This window comes from Aythya ferina, assembly GCF_964211825.1.
Source record: "Aythya ferina genome assembly, chromosome: 4".
NCBI classification, from domain to species: domain Eukaryota; kingdom Metazoa; phylum Chordata; class Aves; order Anseriformes; family Anatidae; genus Aythya; species Aythya ferina.
In genome coordinates this window covers 71,028,056-71,045,943 of record NC_140300.1, presented here as the reverse complement: position 1 = coordinate 71,045,943, position 17,888 = coordinate 71,028,056, and the positions used below count along the sequence as shown (strand labels likewise).

Sequence of the window (17,888 nt, the reverse complement as noted above, 5' to 3'; positions counted from 1 at the left end):
TTTACCAGCAGGCCTTTTTCAGCAGTGAATTACACTAATGAATGCATTCATCTCTTTTTTCATCCCTTCTTCAGCTTTTTGAGTTCTGCAGTTGATATTAATTACTGAAAAGTACTCACTGCGTTGCAGGGCCCCTGTAAACAAGGAGCGGATTCCTTGCCAAAAGGGCGCAGCAAGGTTAAATACTGAACACCACTCGACGAGATTTTGCAGAGATTTTGGACATATGGAGCCACGAAAGTGCCTGAGGCTGTCATCAGATCCACTTGGAATCCGTAATCAGGAGGAGCGAGCTGATTGTCTTTGCTTTTCATAATTCTGCATTTGAGTAGTAACTCTCCAAACTATCTCATCCCGTAATGTCTTGGCGAAACTTTCATTTTGTGTACACAGCTAGGCAGCCTCTGCCTGCTTTGATTTTATTTCATGGCATCTTCCTCTTGTCTTTGTTTCGCGTTTGGAGGTGCCCGCTGAGTGGCTGCTGTTTTTAAGGATTTTTTCTTTGCATGCTTCTTTAAAGTGATTTGCTGGTATTGAGTATGATGTATTTTAAATGTCTGAAATAGACTGCACTGGGTGCAGGTTCAATATCAATCGATTTGAGACTGCAGCAGCCATGGCACCTTCATATACTAAAACCAGAAGGTATCACAGTTTCTAAAGTAGTGAGTGGGAGAGAACTCACTATCGGTCAGGTTCAGACTACAGCCCCTTTCCTTTTCTAAAAAAATAAAAATAGGTAAAAGTTATTCTCTGGCCTGTAGATATTTGCAGTTTTCTATACTTGGAAATAAATCAAAATTTGTTTTCCACTCATGCAAGGAGAACAACTCCGTGAACTCTGAAGTGAATATTGCATTGAAAACCTGCATGAACATATTCACAGAGCACTTACTAAAATGAGAGGAACCCCAAAAAGGCTTTTGCTGCAGAAGGCTGGGAAGAGCTCACAAGTGCCTGCTACGGGTTATAGGCTCTACATTTCAGCTCTGTTCCCCGATCCACGGGGGCAATTTCTCTTAACCTGATCCCGAAGTCTGTGGCAAACTGTTGTATTTAAGAGCCCTTGGGAGAGCATTTCGCAGGATGGAGATTAGAAAGCAAGAACGGAAAACGGGAAAGTGCTTCGTGGTGTCTCTTTAACAGCTTAGGATTGATTCATTTTCGTATTTGTGTCTGGGTCTTACTCACTGCTGCCTCATAGATCAATGGCACGACGGAGTCCCAGCTCATGTTGATGCAGCATATGGGAACGGGATCCATTATCTTTAGTTCCCAGGACTATAAAATGTCTAATAAACTCAGCAGCAAGAGCGCTGGATTTGCGTGGCACTGCCAGCTGCCGTAGCCTCGCTGTCTGTTAAGCTGTGTTTTTCGTTTCATTGTTGATGGGGAACGCTGATAGCCTAGCAAATGATGTTGCTTGCAGATTTGAGGCACTTTCCTAAAGCCTCGATGACATTAGGGGGTTCAGAGGGGCTGACATTAAAGAAAAAATGGTCAGGAAACAGCACCCACAGAGTAAATTCGTGGTTCACCTGAGTTATTTCTCCTTTGGAAAGCAGGAGGCCGCGGATGCTGTGCCCGTGGGATTTGTCCATGAGCAGGAGACAAGGGAGAACACAACTCGTGTGTAGCAGAGCAAGAAGGAGATCCAGTGGGAGCTCAGGGCTCGCCTAGCCTGTCCCTGTCTCCTCTTCCTCCTCTCTCTTCTGCCAGGCAGGTTCTGGATTAGAAAACAGGGGAAATCCCCGTTTCCTCACCTCATTAAAAAATACCTGCTCATTTTCTCCTAAGCCTCTTTCTCCCGTGTCAGCCTGGCTTGTAAAGGTGACTGGTGCTGCGGTGCCTCCACACGCAGGGAAGGAAGAGAGAGGGCCTCACGCTGCACTGAGCAATCAATTTAAATTAACACGGGCACAGTCAATCCTTACTCATGTCAGCGTCTCGGGCTGGCTGCAGGAATCTGAGCAGCAGGTTCAGATGCCTCGGTCTCAAACATTCCTCCCCGTGACAGAGCCCTGGGCACGTCTGCTGCTCCAGCACCGTGCTCAGCCTCTCCCCTGGCTGTTTGCATTACAGCTTGACTCTCCCTCGTTTCTCCCACCCTGTTTCTCTGCGGCTGCTACTGCTGCACCTTTGGGATTAATTCCAAAACCACTCTGAAAACGGTGCAAAACCTGACCTCGCCTACAGAAGTTGCTGTGGTGGGGCGGGGGAGCAGCTCTCAACTCCATTTCGCTTGCTCCCTGTGCGTTGCCACAAGGGGCACATTCCTGGCCAGTATTAGCTTTTATTGCTTTCTTTACTCTCCTGGGACACGGAGATCAAGCACAGCTGTGGGAAATCAGCTCACATTTCTGGTCTCTAGCATCTTTAGTTTAAGTACTTCGAATCAGTAGCAGGCACTCAAATGGAAGTTAATATGAGCCAGCACCCACAGCTCCTACTTAATCCACTGCATACTGATGCCTTTCAACCATCTCCAGATATTCTTTTAGTGTTTAAATATCTGAATTCCTACTGAACTGTGGGCATGTGTTCACAAGAAGAGAAGCCTCTGTCCCTCAAGCAGGATCAGTTTCTGTTCCTGGACATCTGTGTCACCTCTTTGACACAGGAAGGCCAAATTTGCAGTGTGAATGCTGGTATGAATGCAGAAGAAAACGTTCCCTCTGGTCTCACCTGGGCTACGGTCTGTACAGGCGGTGATTACAGCAGCTATCACCCGTGCTTGCAGCCTGGCCTCTGCTGTCACTGCCTGTGCCCTTGGCTGCCTTCTCAAGCATTTCCATCTCGCAGTCCCTGCCGTCAGGAGCTGCAGCACCGGGACAAATCCCTCCAGTGCCGGTGTGTCTCTGCCAGCTTCTCTCCAAGGAACAGCAAGAAAGAAGCTCGTGACCCAGAAGGACTTGACTTTAAAGATCACGGATCAGGGTTTTTTGTGCAAACCGCTTTCTTAAATTATTGGAAATCTGCCGTAATTACTGGGTATTTCAAAATATTCCAGGGAGAACTTCTGGGCCCGTCTGTTTTTCCCTTGCCTTCACGGCCACATGGCTTCTCGGTCATTAGGCATGCAGAAGGATGGCTTTTGTGAAAACGGAGGAGATGGCAATGATGTGTTTGACAAAATGTGACTTCTGCCAGGTGAAGCGGCGTATCTTGATCAGAAGACACCACGAGGCAGAGGATTCATTACCTCCACCGATAGCTTGCTCGGAGCTTTTCACCCACCTTCTTAAAAATGCATCCCTACCGCCTCCGATTTGTCTGTCTCGAGCTTCCAGCTAATGGTTCTTGTTATCTACCACATTAAAGAGCTCCACAGTTCCCTCTGTTTCCTTCCCGCGAAGGTAATGGTACATTGTAATCAAGCCACCTCTCGGTCGTCTTTTTGATAAGCTAAACAGATTGCGCTCTTTATGTTTCTCACTCTAAAGCACTTTCTTCGGCTCTTAAATCATTTTCGTGGCACTTGCTGTGGCTTTCTTCTGTGCAGTCACCAATTTTGTTACACTCTTATTAAAAAAGATGAACCTTGGAGCTGAGCGCAGCGTCAGGAACTGGCCTCAGTGAGACTGCACGCAGCCTAAAAAGCCTGAATCTGCTCGTGTTCCCTTTGTGTACAGGGACCATTTCACCTCTTTTTACTGTGTCTTCCCCCGGTTGCTTGTCTACTGTGCCCTGAAACCATATGCAGTTGTTGCAGGGTTTTCCTGCTGCCCTTAGCCTGTATTTAGATGTGATTGTTTGAGATAGCCTATCTTACACCACCCTCGGTGTGATTTAATTTCTCTCGGGGACTTTTAGCGGAGAGCTGGCACCTAGTGCAGGATGTTGAGCCAGTGCCTCCTGTCCCAGCTCCAACAGGAGCCCTGGGTAAGGACCACAGTCCAGGGAAAATCATAAAATTAATCTTCCAGGTCTGTTTTTTCAGGCAATAAAATGGGGGAAAAAAAAAGGAAGCCTTTGGCTCCATCAGTGTGGTTGATGCTCCTGGCCCCATCCTTGTGACAGCTCTTTTCTTACCTGCCACATCCGCAAATTGGCGGAGTTTAAGATTTCTTGGGTGGAAAATGCCTTCAATGTCTCGACATTTCTGGAAATACCTGCTTGAATCCCACTCGAAAGTAACTCGTGAAATCAGCTCTTCATCCATTTAATGCAATCTTTACTGGTCCTGCGGACTGCTCGCTTTTTAACCACCCTGCGTCACGCCACTAAGTGAGGCACCCGGCGGTGGAAGGAGGTTCACCATCGCACCAAATCCACCGTCAGAAAGGCAAGTGGTTTCTGAGACAGGGCTTCCATCCCTAATAATGCTGACTGACATTAATTATCACTTAAAAACCCTCTTGTCAGCACTTCCACTTGGCACAGGAACGCTGCCAGGAGGCCGCTCCAGCCCAGGTCCGCGCTAGGTCCCCGGCGGCTGCTGCGGTGTTGACCACACACCGGCGGCAGGAGCGGGAGGTGCTGCCCTCCCCTTCCCAAACCCTTCATTTTTCCAGCTGGGTTTGCACGCTCAGCTCCACTTGATGAGCGCGGCAGGGTGATTTATGGCAGCCTTCGAGGGGGAGACGCAAGGGTCGCTCCCGTGGGGCTGGCCGAGCCCCCTCCCCGTGCGCCGCTCTCTGCACGGCACGCGGTGGCAGCGCAGGAGGCACTCGCCCATTAAAATGCTTTCAGTGGTTGTCCTCACGACTTAAATAAAAGCTTCTGGTTTTCCGAGGGTTTCTGAGGTGTCCGTCTCTTCATTCTTTTTTTCTTTTTTTTTCTTTTTTTTTTTCTGTCCTTCGTGTGTTGTTATTGCTTCCATTCCTTAAAGCGCCGCAAATTGCAAGCCTGTGGCTTGCCGTGAAGGCATGCTGGTAAATGATTTATAGAGGGTCCTACAAATCATGTTGCACAGAGCGCAACCCTTCCCCCACAGCAACAGTCATCATTTTAGAGCAGCGCAGCCTTCAAGGGAGCTAAGCTGTCCTTTCCCTGCTGAGATTTAGGAAGCCAAACAGTACAATGCAGCTAAAAGTGCGAGTAAACACGCCGCAGTAATAGCCTGGCATTTAAGTTTCAGCAGGGCTTAAGGTGGCCTTGCTTATCAGCAGAATTACGTTATAACACCAACTGCTGCCCGCACACGCTCGTGATGCTTTTACAGACACGAAAGGGAAGGCCGATATATGAATATGTCAGCAAGGAGTTAAAATGACTCGGAGGAGCAAAAGGCTAGCAGAGATGTCTGACAGGGAAATGAATTGCAGTGATCTCCGGGATTAATTGTGGTCTCAGCCCTCAGCACCTGGCCAAACCTCATGGTGGTAGCAGCAGAACTGAGAGCGCCACGTGGCCCCGTGGCGATAACCTCGGGCCCTTCTGGCTGGAGATTTCCAAGAGCCGTCACACACAGCTCCCCGTAGTGCACCAGAAATGCTGCAAGATCGGAGATGGGAAGCCCTCAGCCTGCCCCTGAAACACGGAGAAGGGATGCTCCTACCTGGCTGTCAACGCAGGACATCTGAGGATCCCTCCTGGTCTCAGCTGGCTCTGGCATGGAGCCCATGGAGAGCTGGTTGAATTGACGACGCTGCCTTCCTGTCCCCTGTGTTCTCCGTGCTGATCACAGACTCGCAGAGTAATTTGGGATGGGAGGGAGCTCAGGGTCATGTAGGGCAAGCCCTGTGTGGAGCAGTGCCAATTAAACCCGGCTGCACACAGCCTTGTCTAGACGGGCTTGAGCATCCCCAGTGGTAGAGCCCGCAGCTTCTGTGGGGTCCTGCTCCTGTCTGTTCACTGCCTTTCTGATGAAAGAAAATCTTGGCTAATATCTAATCCAAATTTCCTGCATGCCAGCTCACATCCATTGCCTCCTGCACAACTCGGCGCCTCTTGTCCTATCTGGCAGCACCTCTGGGAGGTGTCTGGTCCAGGCTCTGCGCTTCAGGGAGCTGTTCCAGGTCCAAAAAGCAAAACCCCACACTTGGCCAGCTCTCTTGTGGCTCCAAAGAGTTAACGCAATGAAACATCGCAAGGAAAACAGTTCTGGTGCCTAGAAAGGAACAATTCGCCAAGCAGTGAAACAACTGGAACAGCAGATTGCAATTTCGACAAAATATTTTGCCAAGCAAGTTGCCAAAAAGTAAAAATGAATATATATATGTGTGTGTGTGTATATTGCTAAATTAAATGTGCCTCTGGGACTGGGAAGGGGGTGTTTATCAGCAAGTTATGACCTCTTTAAAGTAATCCAAATGTTCCTGGAGCTAGAGATGAATGTCTGAGCAAGACGCACCATCTCCTTAATGGAAAAGTGAATTCCAGCCACTGTGATACTCCGTCTGACGAGGACACTTAGCTGTGATGGGGCGGAATAAAGTGCTTTATTACACTAAAGTGAACCACGCTGGGAGTGTTGGGGATATGGTTAATGCAAGTACAGAGAAATTACACAGCGTCTGCTTCGACTTCCTGATTTCCTCTAATGGACACACGGCTCCCAGTCCGAGCGCTCGGGGAGCTTTGTGCCATGCCATTTTCTCCAGCTATTAGCTGGGCTTTTCCTCCAAAGTCCTTGGCAGCAGCAGACTCATTGACAAACCTGGCATTTGCAGCTGGGAATTTAGAGAGCTGGCATCTCGGGTCCGGCATCCCTCCTCTCAATCCAATTTTCCCCTAATGATGCGTTAGGCATTTTAACTCATTAATTGATGTCGCCTGTACTCTGCAGGAAAAGCAGCAAAACCAACACTTCCCTGTGAGGTTTTGGCTGTGGGTTTTGTTAGTTCAGCACTCGTCCTCCGACCGCAGCTATTTCTCTCTTTCCGAGATCCATCTCAGCTCCCCGTTTTGATGCTTCGCTGGTAAACGCAGCAGTGCATCGCGCCGCTGATGGGAGAAATTTCCTGCCTGAGAACTGCTGTACTGGTGCAAAAGGCTGCTGAACACACTTGTATATGTGTACGTATATATATTTACAAAGGGGCTGCTTTGTCCTGCAGCCTCCTGTCCTGCCATCCCCTCTGTTTCCCTCTGCCTGCCCTCCAGTCTGCCAGTTTAGGTTGAAATCTGCCTGAATTCCCCACCAGTGTGGGATATTCTCTTCCATTTTTGTCCCTCTTCCCATCCACCCCCTGACCATTTCCCCCCACACCGCTCCTGAGCGGGGCGTGCTGTGTGGAGAGGAGTGACTGGAACGGTCTGCCTTCAGATTTGCCTCGGCCTCGTCCAGGCGAGAGGGAAATGCATGCAGAAACAGTCTCCTAGGAAAACCGACCGTGGAAAATGCAGCTTAAGGAGCAATAAAAGAGTTTACCGCCGTCACGCAGGCACTGACAGGAGAATTTACGTCTCCCCTCGAAAGCTCCCCTGGGGGCACCTCCGTCGTGGGCCGAGGAGACAGCAGCGGGCCCAGGCCACCGCCCCGTGCACCACAGGGCCCTCCTCTCCCCTCCCGGGGGCTTCCCCGCATCCCCTCCGCAGTAATTTTCCGCTTGTTGCCTTTTGTCACGGTCCTCAGCCCTGCTACAAGACCCCGCTGACCTCCCGGGGCACCAGGCTCCGGGTTTGCTACCCCAAAGGCTCTCGCACGCAGGCCGCCTCAGCGGTGGGGAGGCCTCAGAGGGTTTTGTGCTCTTATTTCATCTGGGCATTTATGGCGCTTCCGAGCCTGCAGCACAGAATTCAAGGGCAAGCTAACATTTAGGCCTGGTGCTGTCAAAAACACGAGCTGGAAGGCTCGTGTAACTACACCGAGGGCTCCTTGGGGTGCGTGGGTGAGGCAGGCCGAGAGAGCTGGGAGCCCCACGAACCACGTCCCCCCGGGGCTGTTCCAACACTTTTGGGGCTGCATGGGAAAAGGGAGGCAGGGTCCTCACGGGGATTTTTGGGGAAGAGCTTTCCTACGGGGGCTACGTGAGCAGGCAGCGCTCCAGCAGTCCCCTGTGCTCCGAAAAACCTCACGGAGCTGGGTGAGGGTGGAAAGCAGCACGTGGCCCCGAGTGCTCATCGCTCCCCAGGACGGGGACAAAGGCACTGCGAGGGCTCGACAACGTTGTGTACAGGCACATTTTCCTGAGAGCCATCTCCCCCAAAGCCTTTGTAATTTTTGTTTTGTTTTGTTTTTAATCTCGAGCTCTTTTTCCTGCTTTATGTCATGCCTTCCATTTTAGAGATGTCAGATGATCTGTGATAAACTGACAGCATGTGCAGGAGCAGCAAGGAGACGAGGTCCATTTTAATGAGACTAACTCTACCGGGTAGCGCAAACTGCGCCTCGACAAGCCCTTGGATCTTGTTTCCCTTTGCAAAGCGCCTTAATGGCATAAAAGGATTTTTGCACAAATAAGGAAAGGCAATTCCCCAAACAGATTTCTTTCAGGAGCCGCTGAGATGGAAAGCTGCCACCGAGAAGTGCGTGATCCCCTCTAAGAGGTAAGCACGATCAGAAATCAGTAGTCTCACGGATCCCCAAAACAGACTGAAATATTTCCGAATAAATTAGTTGTGACCACGTCTGTCTCAGCTCTCACTCCTGCAGAAACCAGAAAGACTTCACTTAGCTCTCCGCATAAGGAACTCCTCAGCACAGGGCAGAGGCTTAAGCTACAATTACATACAAACCTTCAGCAATTCAGTAATTCAAATAAAAACAAAATAATTAATCCTACCAGCACCAGGTAAATGCGCAAAGACAGCTAGGTCTGGTCAAAGCTGCAAACAAGAGCTCTCTTTCAATGCTTTATTTTTAACCTAGACACCACTAGCTTAATGTGTTCTGGAGCATCTACAGAGAATAACTTTTATGGAATATATTTTTTTTAAATCTTGCTTTCCAGGGAAGTGGTTTTTTATCTACTACTCTTTCCTGAGCTATTTTTGGACCCCAAGGCATGAATTCTAACATTTTCTGGGCAACATTGTGAAAAAGCGAATAGATGAATAGAAGATGTAAGATACTCCAGACTGCCTAAGAGCTATGCAGTCCAGTTTTCCCTGTTCTCTATTGAAATATGGATTTAGTGAGGGTTTGCTCGAGCCTGCAGGAAATCTTATTTATCTATGTATTAAAAAATAATAATAATCAAACGTTCTGATCTTAACTTGCATTTCTGACTACAAATGATTCCTGTATTTTTTCAGGTAGGTCTGGAATATTTCTCCAAGATAATTTTGATCTATTCTTAAATTTTCCCTGTTTACAAAAATCAGATTTATTTAAATAGATGTCAGAAATGCGATATATCTAGTGATGAGAGGATTTAACTGATTTCTAAAGGCCCGATCAGAACAACTGCAGGGAAGAGGTCAATATTATCTTGACTGTTACTCTCATTGTTATTCTTGACTTCAGTAATATTCGATGCTAAAACAGGCTCCCAGATAAGAATTGCAAATCTTGCATTTGAGAAGAAAGGAAGCGTGATCCTAGAAAACAGACGCCGAGTTCTCCAGATCTCCGTCAGTGTCCGATCTCTACACGCCTGATCGATAGCTTTAGCAGTGGGACAGATGTGTGATGTGTTCACATTCAGATCTTTCTAAGGAAGGCAACCAAACAGTCTTAAAATGTCCTGTTGCTGCCCAGTGAGGAGATGGCATTCACCGGGGAGGAGTAGGAAGCTTGCCTTGCTACAGGAACATTTTTAGATTCAGGTGAAGGCAGGAAGGTGATGAAGAAAGCTTTGATTTCTGCCCATTGGGATGGCAAACAAGTGAAATAATTAGGGCGGGTGGGCGCACGCAAGGGACCTGAGGAGTGCCAGGGGAGCATCAATACCAAGATAACACCCAGGGTGACGGAGTGGGGCAGGCACATTGAGACGGTGCTTGACCCTAGCAGCAGACCTTACCCTCTCTCTCCTGACAGCTAGCACAGATGCTTTTTCTGTCCTCATATTGCTCCTTTAGGGACCCTAACCATCACTAGCAGCATCTCGGGGGCAAAAAAGGCCAGGGCCTTTGGGTACCGCAGATTTCATCTATTGCCATCCCACAGCAGGTACACACCAGAGGCCTTCTGGAACACAGCCAGTGGCAATTACTGCCCTAAAAACAGCTCTGAAAAGGAGCTAACAGCATCACAGCACATGCCTGCTTGTGGGTTCTTTGTGCCTCACCTCACCGTGGCCAGGCTGGCTCCCCGGGCTCCCACATGACGAGATAGGCAAGAAGCACCGGCAGCACAGAGATTAGAGAGGCATCAAAAGCCCCCCCGCACAGTGGACCTGGGGAATCTGTGATGGGTTTGAAGCCCTAAAAGGGGGTCTCTGTGTTCTGGTGTTGCTTGAACCTCCACAAAGGAGATGAAAAGGAGGAATAAAACATCTGAACAGCCCAGGCTGGCCTGTATGGTGCGCATTCATCCCGGCAAAGATGGATTTCTTCTGGTCCCTCCTCCATATCCTCCTCCGCAGCGAGGATCTCAACACTCCAATTACAGGATATTCATATTAAACAGAGAAGGGGGACAGCAAACATTTGGGATATGACATCTGAGAATTCAAGCAGCCAGCAGAAACCTGGAAGAATGACTGAAACAACCCTAATGGCTCAGCTCCTCACCAGTCTTAGGTGCAGGCTTCAATTGGCTCCTAGCAAACAGCCTCACACTTGGCTTAAGGCAGGTCCCAGATGTTCCCACTGCACCAAAGCTGCTGTGAAATGGGACTGGTGGTCCCAGCTGGGCACTCTGTCCCTTCAAACTTTCCCAAAAATTTTTGCTTCCCACCCTTTCAGATGGAAATGAAAATGCAAGCTAAGAAAAAATGGCATTAATAATACAAACTGGGGCCTTTGGGAGAAAATGTTAGTTTTGGAAAGCGACTACTCAGCATGAATATGTCATGCTATTAGAAGTTTATCTGGATTCTCTTGCCTTCTCACAAATGCATGTATTACTCTTCTGCCACACATAGTCCTTTTTCCTTATTTAATTAGGGCGTAATTATAAGTGTATAACTAAATTAGAAGAAATAAATAGAGATTCATTCCTTCAGTAGGCATTTTTCTCGGAAAATAAATGTCCCCCTTCTCCTCCAGGTATTGGTTTCCTTCAGTTTTGTTTCTCTATTTTTAATTTAAAGGTACTTCTCTTATGTTTTATTCACTTGTTTTCATTAGGTAAAAGAATGCCTTGGCATGAAAACCTGTCCTGAATGCACAGCCTGTTTGACAGATACATACAAAGACTTGAAACATGAGAGGAGAAGCGGATGGTTGCGAGCAAAAAAAAAAAAAGAAAAGCCTGAACAAAAGAAAGGAATTAAAGCCAGCACCAGGGCACGTACTGAAACCACGCGGCTGTCATTGTGCGCCCTGATTCCTAGGAGCGATGCAGAGCATCCTGCCTGGCAGGATAAGACAGACAGACCTCGAATACGAATCTCCACTGCCTTCTGAAGAGGTAGGGCCGTCCTTTTTATCTCCGGATCGATCCTGGCCAGTTTGCTGCACGCAGCTACTGCTTGAATTTCAAATGCCGAGTGCTGGTATCTGCGATTGGCCGCGCACCGTAAATCACATGCTAATGTTGCTCTGTCTTGACTGGATGAGAATAAACATCATAATCAGGAAAAGGCCTTGGAGGAGCCACTGTGGCTTTAAATCTCTCAGGGAGCAGCAGCAGTTTCGGGAGAAGCGGCTGATAAAGCGGATTAGGGAATTCGAGAAAATTTCAAACCCGCTCCTTTCTGGGCCACGCGGGCTCTGCCCAGGGCGTCACTGCTGGCAAAATTAGGCTGCTGCAAAATTTATCGCCAGGCTCCCAGATTTCCATTTCAATCTCTCCCGTCCCAGTCCCACACGCGTGCCCCAGTCAGATCCTGCCCCCCTTGCCTGCTCCCCACCAGCAGCAGCCCTGGGCATCACCCGCGCTGCTTCTGGGGGTGCTGGGGATGCCCGCGGGCCGGCCCTGCAGCAGCACAAGGAAAGCAAGGGCAGCCGCCGGCGTTTGTATGGGTTATTTATGGCTTCTTTTCGCTGTATTCCCGTCCCTACATTATCTTCCACGGCCAATAAATTCTGCTCAGGAGTTCACCCTAGGAAAGGATGCACAAGCCAAGGACCCGGCACCCTTTTGCAGGCATCAGCAGGGCTCTGCTGGGCTCCACGGCCCCATAAACAGCCAGCACGCTGCCAGTCACAGGACAGGACCAGGCTGTATTAACCCTGGGCCTGAGCAGAGCCAGCCAGAAGAGCTTGAAATATGCAACGTGTGTCTTTGTGGAAGAGCCTAAGACCTCATGACTAGCTGAAATGATGTCTAAATTTGAAAAGGAAAAAAAAAAAAAAAAGACTTCCTCAGAGGTATTTTGCAACTGTAAATGAGCCATAACTTGAATAATCTATGAGCTATGATGAGCTGCTATTAGCATCTGAGTTACACTGCCCTCAGAAAGTCGCGAGGGGTTCTGGCCCCAGATTGTGGCTCCCTCCTGACATGTACATGGGCAGTGCGCATGGAAATGGGGTTGTCCGGGGTGTCACCACCTCCAGGTGAGCGATAGCTTCAGGAGGAAGGGTGGAGAATAAATGTTACTGCAAGAAAAGCTGCTGAATTTCCTTTTGAGAGACTGATAATCCCGCAGGCTTCCACAGAAGCAGCTTTTGATTATCATTGCTGATGATATTAGAAGACATCTCTGGAGTCTGTCTTTTAAAAAATGTTTCCCTAGTGCTACTTGAAAACATATGGGTTGGGAACTGAAGTGAAAAACTGATGTTTTGCTAACTCTCTCGGCATGATGGAGGCTTAAAAATGATGTGCCTGATACCGGAGATGCATTTTTAACAGTAAATGAAAGCAGACTACATAAAAATTCAAAATACTAGCCTGGTAAATGTGGATGGGAAATGAAGCTGGAAGAAGAAAAAGGGGCTGGGTAAAGAACCAGAGGAGAAAAGGTGGATCAGGCCTACAGCTGGGCTGAACTGGAGCAGCTCTACCAGCTTCAGCAGAGCTGCGTTGGGTTGCTTGGAAGTACACGAGCAACTTACAGGTTGGATTTGGGTAAACCAGGTCTAACGCAGCATTTTCAAATGCAACCATTTCCTGAGGGCTTCACCAAGTAACAGGACAGGCAAGCTCAGACTGCTCCTTGAAAGGTTACAATCTGGATGGGAAAGGGTCAGAGAGATGGAGCTGGTGTCAGTGTATTTTGCCAGTTCCAGCTCTTGTACCAGCAATGTCTAGAGAAGTGGCATCCTGGCTTCAAAGGACGCGCATCTACATGGCTTACTGAAAGGAAACTGGAGGGGAAAAAAAGGGAAGAAAACAGGAAAGAGGAAGGCTACACATCCTGGAAAGCTTCTTCAGCCTAGCATCTCATCCGTCTGGGAAACCAGTCTGTAGTTCACAGAATCACAGAATTTCTAGGTTGGAAGAGACCTCAAGGTCATCGAGTCCAACCTCCAACCTAACGCTAACAGCCCTCCACTAAACCATATCCCTAAGCTCTACATCTAAGCGTCTTTTGAAGACTTCCAGGGATGGTGACTCCACCACTTCCCTGGGCAGCCTGTTCCAATGCCTCACAACCCTTTCTGTAAAGAAGTTCTTCCTAACATCTAACCTAAAACTCCCCTGGCACAACTTAAGCCCATTCCCCCTCGTCCTGTCACCATGCACGTGGGAGAACAGACCAACCCCCACCTCGCTACAGCCTCCCTTGAGGTACCTATAGAGAGCGATAAGGTCGCCCCTGAGCCTCCTCTTCTCCAGGCTGAACAAGCCCAGCTCCCTCAGCCGCTCCTCGTAGGACTTGTTCTCCAGGCCCCTCACCAGCTTCGTCGCCCTTCTCTGGACCCACTCAAGCACCTCGATGTCCTTCTTGTAGCGAGGGGCCCAAAACTGAACACAGTACTCGAGGTGCGGCCTCACCAGAGCTGAGTACAGGGGGACGATCACCTCCCTAGCCCTGCTGGTCACGCTGTTCCTAATACAAGCCAGGATGCCGTTGGCCTTCTTGGCCACCTGAGCACACTGCTGGCTCATATTCAGCCGACTGTCCACCATCACTCCCAGGTCCTTCTCTGCTTGGCAGCTTTCCAACCATTCCTCTCCCAGCCTGTAGCTCTGCTTGGGGTTATTGCGCCCCAGGTGCAGGACCCGGCACTTGGCCTTGTTGAACTTCATGCAGTTGACCTCAGCCCATCGGTGCAGCCTATCCAGATCCTCCTGCAGAGCTTTCCTACCCTCAAGCAGATCGACACACGCACCTAACTTGGTGTCATCTGCGAACTTACTGAGGGTGCACTCGATGCCCTCGTCCAGATCATCGATGAAGATATTAAAGAGGACCGGCCCCAGCACCGAGCCCTGGGGGACGCCACTAGTGACTGGCCTCCAACTGGACTTGGCTCCATTCACCACGACTCTTTGGGCCCGGCTATCCAGCCAGTTTCTAACCCAAGTTGTTTCTAATCCTAGTTGTAGGATCTAACACAGACATCACACCCAGAGAGAAGATCATGCCCCAGATCCAACGGCTCTTACCCACACAGCTTAAACCTATTTCCAGAAAACACACATTAAAACACAGAAAATGTTTTATACTGGAATAAGTGTGTCCTCTACTGGAGTTGGATGAGGTTAGTGCTGCTGGTTTAATACGTCATGCCAAGGAAAAAATAGAAAAGAAAAAAGAAAAAGAAAAAATAAAAAAGGGAAAAAAAGAAAAACAAAAAAAGACAAAGCATTATGCTGATAGCATTTTGAAGTTTTCATTGGGCAAAACACTGGCCTTCAACAAGGCAGAAAGCTGGCTAGGCTTTGTCCCACCAGCTCCACCAACTGTAGAAAAATTAATATTTTGAGGCTGCTGCAGAAGAATTTTTGAACTAAAGTTACTTTGGCGAAGTGCAGAATGATTTTGTCTCTTGTGTGCATCTGAGCACCTGCCAGCAATGACTGTTTTTGTGAACTTCTGAAAGGAAAAAAAAAAGTGCTTCCTTTCAGTGGCTTTCCCCTCCACCTCTTTGTCCCTTTTGGGCCCGTCAGCCAGCACACGCGTACCCACACAACGAGTCAGACGACCAGCAGATTGGCACTACCGAAGTCCTTTGCCTTCCATAATTTTAGGTGATGATCTCCAGGAGGTTTGTGGGTGGTCATAAGACAAAAATGCAAAGTGCTGCTGAGGTCGGCATCCTTGTGCACCAGTACGGGCAAGCCCTCCATCTATCTGCCCCACTTCTGGAAACAGGTTGGATATTGCCCCTACCCAGAAAGTGTTTCTTAAGATGCCAGAGCTTGCATTTTTGCTGTATGCTGATCACAGTGCTGAAGCTGTAAGGTTCTGCAGCGTCCTAAAGGAACGGTAGATCCTAAAGGCAGTTCACATCTTTATCCACAATCAATTAACATAATCTATTTCTATGATTTTCCCAGGCCCTGTTTTTACAGCCTCTAACTAGGAGCTTAACCTCTTTTCCATAAACCAACGTGGATAAAATACGCTTAATATTGCTCACAGTTCTTACAGAAAACAGAACGGGTTTGGCACTTGGCTACACAAAGAAGTTTTATTTCAGTGACTTTAGGCACTAGGATTTCTCCAGATGTGACTCAAGCCATGATTTTCCATTGAAATAAGCTTTTATGCTTTATCCAAGAGATAGAGCACATTCTGAGAAAATTCAAATGATTTTATCCTAGCCTATGTCTAATTAAAGTGAACAATAAAAATTGTTATCCTTTTACGACCGCCAGCCAATTAACTGACCTGGTGATAGGGAATTAAGTCAGTCTTCTTCCTCTGAAATGACAGCTGAAATAACAGCGGTACGGTTCTTTGTCTACCGCGTGAGTGCTGGAGAGGAGGCAGAGGAGGAACAGGATGATAGACAGACAGAAAAATCCTGCCCCTGTTGCAATGCTGAAAAGCTTCCCATTAACTTTCTGAAGGGCAGGATCTCCCCCGTTGTGCCACAGCTCCTAGGAAGGCTTCACAAAAAAAAACAGGTAAACAAAAAAAAAAACGTGCTTCTATTGCGATTTATACTACTCCACAATTTGTTCATTTGAGAAGCTCTGTGAGGATATTTTACTGACTTTCTTTCTCTTTCACATCCCTCAGTGTAAATGGCAACGGAGCAGGCAGAGCGCACGCCAGCTCATTGACGGTGTGTGCCAATGAACTCGGAATTTAAACATGACCCGGTGGAAATCGATTAGGGATATTTGGGTACAAAACCAGGAGCACCTAACGTGCCGGGGCTAGGGCAAATTCATCAGCATGGTAACCTGGAGCCTCTCCACCAAAGACGGGAGATGCAAATGCCAGCTCAGAGCTGCCAAGGGCCAGCTTGGCTGCCAGGAAAGTTTTGCCTTTTGCACTACTACAGATAGCTTGATTACAGGAACTTAGTTTAATTGACGTGCAGTTGCTCTCATTCAGGGGTAATAGTGTCCACGGTTACACAACTCAAGACAAAAACTGCACATTTATACAGAAATCAGTGAATCTGTAGGAGGCATCATATTGGCATAACTATTCTTGTTTAAAATCATGCTTCATCGAATGTGTTTTTTTTTCCAGAGCATCTGATCTTTAGGTGTCTGTTGACTATGCAGCACTGTGTGGTAGGTCCATCATGCATAAGCATCAACATGTGTTTGTGTATTCTATCAAATCACAGACAAAAATCACCTCAATACACATGGTTTCAATAAAGCAGCTAAAAGCCTGCATGACAGTAACAAACAGACAAAAAATATGCATCTGTTTTGGTGCCATTTGCCGGTTCGTGTTAGTTATTTGCCAACAGACATCTGACGTGCAAAGATGAAAGGCTGTTTTGCCTCCTTCTCCTCAAACTGCCATAGTCATGCTTCACCACTGGACTCCCTTTGAAAATGAAAAAGTTGCTATCAACTGTCCCTCATTATCTGCCGCAGTCCATCTGGAACAAAGTTGCTGTTAGCTTGCATAGAATTGGTCTAATTGTTAATTAATGTAATTTATTAACTTCCATGGATGGGAAAAGATGGAAATGAAAGCAAAAGAGCAAGACAGTCTCGGGCAGAAGATGTTTCTACAGCAGCTGAGCACTCCGTGCTTTCACGGCGCGGTTGTGAAAGCTCCTCTTCCAGGCTCTCAGTTCCCCTTGATGATGGTGGCATTAATAATTGCCAACAGGGATAGACTTCAGACTTCAAAGTGTCAAAAGAATTAGGGCTGTAATGTCAGAAAATAGGAATGTGAGCCATGCTGAAGAAATATAGAGTTTTTGTTTCGTTTTGTTTTTTAACATGTTTAGATGTTAAATCCTTTTAAGGGATAGCATTGCAGGCTTCAAGTGACCTAGCAAATAATGAATGATAACAGGAAATCCCAGCAGAATTATAGCAGCTATGACCAAGACTTTGGCCATCCAGCCATGGAAGAAGAAATAGTCCTTTCCACCTCTGAGTCGCTCCAAAAAAAATGTCATCTTCCCACCAGTCTAATGGGGTAGAGACAAAAACTAAAGCAGTGACTCTTATTAGCGACGCTTTTTACTTTATATAGACTTAACAAAAAGAATGACTGGACAAATTCATATAACGAAGTTTCCTTAAGGGCTCTTAAACCTCAAAAAGTCAGTGAGCTGCAAATTATCGCAGGCTCAAGAAGTCCTTGGAGGGGCCATCCCCACATGCTTGTCCTGCCATGCCGCCTAGGCACCCACGGCTGGCTGCTGTCAGCAGCTTCTGGACTTGTGTTCAAGACAGTGACTTCAGAGGCAGATCGTAATTACAGGTCTATTTTTAGAAGCGCTAATTTTGGCGGGAGGCCAAAAGTTGTAATAAAGCAGCTTGGGTATTATCTGTCATCTCCAGACACGGAAAAGGGCCATGAATTCAGCATGGGGGTAGATAATGTAGATATGTTAGAATGCATTATTAT

At 47.7% G+C, this 17,888-nt stretch overlaps 1 protein-coding gene across 2 annotated transcripts in view; it reads left to right on the top strand.

Moving 5' to 3' along the window:
* CXXC4 (CXXC finger protein 4) overlaps positions 1-13,347 on the top strand; it is a 247,222-nt gene extending 233,875 nt beyond the window's left edge. For both annotated transcript variants that reach the window (XM_084517207.1, XM_084517205.1), the window contains exon 4: positions 11,122-13,347. In XM_084517207.1, coding sequence (XP_084373333.1) covers positions 11,122-11,400 — 279 coding nt within the window. In that variant the 3' untranslated portion in view covers positions 11,401-13,347. The remainder of the gene's footprint in view (positions 1-11,121) is intronic.
* The last annotated feature ends 4,541 nt before the right edge of the window (positions 13,348-17,888 follow it).